The sequence below is a fragment of the Cibotium barometz genome, chromosome 10 (assembly GCF_041138505.1).
Source record: "Cibotium barometz isolate CiBa-2024 chromosome 10, ASM4113850v1, whole genome shotgun sequence".
Classification (NCBI taxonomy): Eukaryota; Viridiplantae; Streptophyta; class Polypodiopsida; order Cyatheales; family Cibotiaceae; genus Cibotium; species Cibotium barometz.
Genome location: NC_141055.1, coordinates 37408112 through 37413416, shown reverse-complemented (window position 1 = coordinate 37413416; position 5305 = coordinate 37408112). Strand labels below are relative to the sequence as shown.

The 5305-nt window shown below is 44.5% G+C and overlaps 1 protein-coding gene across 1 annotated transcript; it reads left to right on the top strand.

The window, feature by feature from the left end:
- Positions 1 to 755: 755 nt before the first annotated feature.
- On the top strand, positions 756 to 2894 carry LOC147634863 (uncharacterized). Its single transcript, XM_086804058.1, has 2 exons — positions 756 to 898; positions 989 to 2894. The coding sequence occupies exons 1-2, from the start codon at positions 817 to 819 to the stop codon at positions 2875 to 2877; spliced, it is 1971 nt and encodes a 656-aa protein (XP_086660184.1). The 5' UTR covers positions 756 to 816; the 3' UTR covers positions 2878 to 2894.
- Positions 2895 to 5305: the final 2411 nt, after the last annotated feature.

Sequence of the window (5305 nt, the reverse complement as noted above, 5' to 3'; positions counted from 1 at the left end):
GTAGGCCTCAAATGAGTGGCTGCCCAAACTTATCATTGTATCAACATCCTTGGCCTATTCAAATACTTTCATGGTGTTTCTCTCCAAAGATCATACAAACAAGCTTCCTGCCTTGACATGTCAACTTATTGTCTAACTCAAGGGAGATCAGGTTAAAGCATGGTTAGGTGGTACCACTTTTCTACTTTCAAGTAGAAGAAAGATGACTGATTTTAGGGTTCCTATTATGGTTTCAAATTCTAAATAATATTCTTTAAAGTGCTGTTATGGACAATAATCTTAAAAAGCACTACTAATATTTTCTAAATTCACCTAAAACTCTCCAAAACAAAATAAAAAGTTAGTATTAAATACAAGGTCAAAGACACTACCACCTATCCATGATCGATCATTAAGAGCCTCTGTGCAGAATATGTTGTCCACAAAGGTAAAGATCAGAAGTGTTAATTATAATGAATAATTTATGAACAAGCTCCAATGAACAAAGACATCAGATTGCTTAGCTCCATTGTTATGATCATCAGATTGCTCTTGGGCCTAATGATGATCAATCCCCAATGAAGGTCTTACACTCTTGTTTGTTCCCCACAACCCCACCTTTGGGACCTCTTATTTGGGTTTTTTCTTGTATCCAAGTGCTACAATTGCAGAAGCAAAAGGAGACATCTTGAATGAAGGGCGTTTGTTGAAGTGGCCTTCCAAGATGTTTGTAGGTTGAACTTTCACCCGGAGGCGTTGTCCGGACACGAGTGTGAATCAAGCTGACACACTCTCCCCCCATCATTTCTTCGTGCACTGCTGCAGTCGCTAGCGCTGATGCTGGTGGGTCGTTTTGGTGCTCCGCGAAGGCTAAGGGACGTCTTTACTCGCATAAAAAGCCACATGGGCGCCTCTCCTGGTAAGCCCACACTTATATATCACCCGCAGTTCGATGCTTTCTGTCCTTTATTTCTGTTTTAATTCCACATGCAACGTTGCAAATCATCAGAGAGACTCTTCTCAACAAGAGGGATGGAACCAGATGCATCCAGTACAGGGCCTCCTAAAGATTTCTCAGAGGAACCCATTTCAGAGGGACCCAAACCCAAGTGCCTGGACAGCTCAAAGTCTAGAAAAATTCCCCACCCTCCTAGCCTCACTTTAAAGTCTTTGCTCGCTAAGAGAATCCAACGGCAGAGAAGTGGCCTTCCTTGCAAGTTGAGATTTCTCAAGTACCCTCACAGCCCAAACCAAAGAACAACCAAAATACTATCCCTGTTGTCTAACAATCAGACATGGAATATGGATGCACAGAAAGCTCTTGATGCTTTGGAGATCAAACTGAGCTGGAAAGTTGTCAGAGAGGTTATCAAGTCCCTCTCTAATGTCCCCATTGCTGTCGGTTTCTTCCGGTGGGCTGCCCAGCAGAAAGATTTCAAGCATAACACCAAAACTTACGCAGCCATTGCCAGGCTCGTTGGAGAATCTGGAGATCTTAAGCTTATGCACTCCCTCCTTCAGCAAATGCATAAAGAAGGGTGTGCCCTCACGGTGTACTTTCTGGCAGACATTATGATGGCATATGGTAGTCTGAACATGGTCAAAGAAGCTTATCTTGTTTTCCAAGAGATGAGCAGTGCAGGATGTCCACCCAATCGGTTCGTCTACAATTGCCTTATCAGCATACTCACAAGGGGTGGCTATCTTGAAGGAGCCAAAAAAGTCTACAATATGATGTGGAACATTGGGGGCTGCCAACCTGATACAATCACATATAACATGCTGATTGACAATCATGGGAAGTCAGGAAATGTTCTCAAAGCCCAGCATTATTGCTTTGAGATGAAGCAAAGAGGCATCCGGCCAAATGAGAAAAGCTATGCAAGTCTTATAGGTAGCCTTCGCAAGGCTGGGAAAATTGAGAAAGCATATGAATTTTTTCATGAGATCAAGGGCAAGGGTCGGTTGGTAAATAGGGTGACATACACAGAGCTTATCAGAGGACTTGGCAGGGCTGGTAAAGTGGAGAGGGCACTGGAAGTATTCAGGGAAATGGAAGATTCTGGATGTTCTTTGGATGTGGTGGTATACAACATTATGTTGGACATTCTGGTCAAGCAACATTTAGTCACAGAGGCATGGAAGATTTTTGTTTCTATGCAAGCAAAGCAATGCTGTCCTAATGTGGTGACTTATAATTCTCTTATACGTGGGTTTTGTATGGCAAAGAGGATGGATGAGGCTTTCCGGTGGTATGAAGGGATGAAGCGAGAGGGTATAGATCCGGATGACTATACCCATGCAATCCTTATTGGTGGCTTTTGCAAAGTTGGACAATGGGATGCTGCTTACAAATTTTTAATGGAGAAAGAAAGTGATGGTGCTGTCAATGAGAGGGACCCTGGAATTAAAGGGGGTGATCAAGCGGGATGCCATGGAGGAGGGGTCATGATGAGTGTTGTCGTGCAAAATGCAATGCTTGATGGTTTTGTCAAAGCGGGGGAATTAGAGACAGCATGCGCTCATTTCAGAGTTATGGAAGAAAAAGGCTGTGTTCCTGATGTCTTCTCTTACAGCATCATCATCCATGGCCTTGGAAATGCTGGAAAGGCAAAAAATGCATCAGACATGTACAAGAAAATGAAGGAGTCAGGTCTTACACCCAACCTTGTAACGTTTAACACATTAATTAATGTTTTGGGAAAGGCTGGAATGATCTTTGAGGTACATGAGATAGTTCATGAGATGTTGTCTCTTGGTTTAAAACCAGATATCATCACTTATACCTCCCTTCTACCGATTGTTGGGAAGGATAGTAAAGGTTTTCAAAAGCAAAAAGTTGCTGCAGTTAAGTGCAGGTTTGATCATGTGCTTGGTATCTCAAACATTAACCAGTAACATATTTGTGGGTGTAGATATATTGTCTTCATTGCTCTTGGGTGATTTGATAAGTGATCTTACAGGCACGTGCACAAATTTAGCATGTATACGCATCTTTACACAGTTCGGCCACATGTATAAGAATTTGTGAATTTTTATTTTGCTTTAGCTTATTTCTATTATTAAGTTATCACGAATGTAAGTTCCCACGAATCATCAAGGTATGTTCCTATCTTATTTGTTTGGAACTTGGACAGGTATGCCACCATGCACTCTGTCTCTGTTCCTCTTTGATTAGTGCTTCTCTCTCTCTTTCTCTCTGTAGGAAGTACCATCACATCCACGTCCCATCACACCCGCCTTCTTCACACCTGCCGTGGTCGCCCAAGCCATCCGGAGACTCAAAAACAGTAGATCACAGGACCACGAGGGCCGCTTGGCAAAGCAGATCTCCCATGCGGGGGAGACTTTAATGGGCTCCTTCGGAAGGCTTCCCACCCACCTGAACAGCCCATATCATCACACCCATCCATAAAGCCGGAGATCCCATGGACCCCAACAATTATAGGACTGTTATAATTGGCCACACATTGGCCAAACTTTATGGGTGAGTACTTGAGATTGGGCTCAACACACTAGCAGAGAGAACATCAGAGCAGGCAAGCTTCCGCAGGGCATTCTCCACTTTGGATCACATCTTCACCCTCTGAGCCATCATAGAAGAGGCTAGAGCACAACACCGATCAGTTTATTGTTGCTTTGTGGATTTCTGCTACGGTGCCTACTGCAGAGACTCCAAGATTTGGGGGATCATGGCATTATATGAGTCCGTCATAGAGCGGGTGAGATGCCTAGGAGATTTATCAGAGGAGATCTCCAGTACCATTGGAGTGAGGGCAAGGATGCCCATTGTCTCCCACTCTCTTTGGCCTCTACATGGATGAGATTCCGGCCTTCAATGATAGGGGAGGGAGAGGAGGCGTATCACTAGCAGGCATCCTTGTTTCCATACTACTTTATGCTGATGACATTGTGCTTATTGCAGATTCTCCAGAGGCATCTTGACACATCACAGAATTTTTGTGCACAACGGGATCTCACAGTAAACCTTGGGAAACCCAAGGTTATGGTCTTCAACACATCCCCTCTTTTCACATCTCGACTGAGTTTCACCTACATGGGCAGCCCAGTGCAGATTGCACACTCATGTGTACTTGGGAGTCACTTTTACAAGACCGGTCTTCTCGATGAGCCATGCTGCAGAGGCTAGACTAATGTGAGGGTATGCTTCTCTTGCTCTCATGGAGAGACAATGCTTCCAGGCCCATTTCCAAGAGCGGAGGACCAAGATGTGGCTATGGTCACTCCGGCATTGATGTATGGAGCACCCTTTTGGGCACTTGATCTTATAGCAGCCAAATGGCCGAAGATACAGAGGCCTCAAGTCATGATGCTCTCCCGCATGATACACAACAAACCATCAGTGCCACATGATATTATCTTGGCAGAGTTTGCTGTAGCACCCATGGTAGTAGAGGCACTCTTCCAGACAGTCACATGCATCCACATGATTAGTGCCATGGCCCCTTGGAGACTCTTGAGGCTCGCTCTACATTCCTCCCAGCAGCTAGTAGCAGATGGGCACGAGTCATGGTATAGCCGAGTATGCACTTGGTTCACGAGGCAGGGACTCAGGATGGATCGCCTCCCCCCACTCCACCAAGTGATCAGATATGATTTATTAGGACTCTACATACATGATACATCATATTTTTGACTATACATGTGGAGGAACACCGTGGAAGGGTAGGTATAGACCTTGGTGTGTGTTCTGGGCATGGTTTAGTACATGTGGAAGGACTCCATGGAAGGATTGAGATCTTGGTGTGAGCTCCTGGCATAATTGGTTACATGTGGAATGGTTCCATGGAAGGATTGATATTTTTGTGTGAGTTCCTGGCATGACTCAGTACATGTGGAAGGGCTTCATGGAAGGGTGGATACCCTGGTGAGAGCTCTTGGCATGCTGATGAAGTCTCATGGAAGGGTGGACACCTTGGTGAGCATTCTCTATACTTGTATTGGCAGTGCCCGAGAAGGGTTTGGTACAAGATGAATAAGTTGGGAGATGGAATCCAGAATATTTTGCATAAAGCATTTGTGTGTGTTTGACATGCATGAATGACTTGTCTTGACTGCCTGGACAATGCTTGGTATTTCTACTTGTGATTGTCCATGGGCTCTGAGGACACCTGGAAACCCTATGGACACGTGTGTGCACACCTGTTTGGGACTAAGGCGGTGGTTTTGTGTGTTTTGCATGTGGTAAGTGACCCCAAACTCAATTTAGAGCTTATATTTTATTATACTAAGGTTTATGAGTGCAGGTGTTCACATACACTTAAATTTGGGCAAACAAACTATGAAGTGTTCACATACACTTAAG

Coding starts and splice junctions, on each gene's coding strand:
- LOC147634863 (XM_086804058.1), top strand. CDS start 817: ATGCTGGTGGGTCGTTTTGGTGCTCCGCGAAGGCTAAGGGACGTCTTT. Junction 899..988: donor CCACATGGGCGCCTCTCCTG/GTAAGCCCACAC, acceptor GCAAATCATCAG/AGAGACTCTTCTCAACAAGA.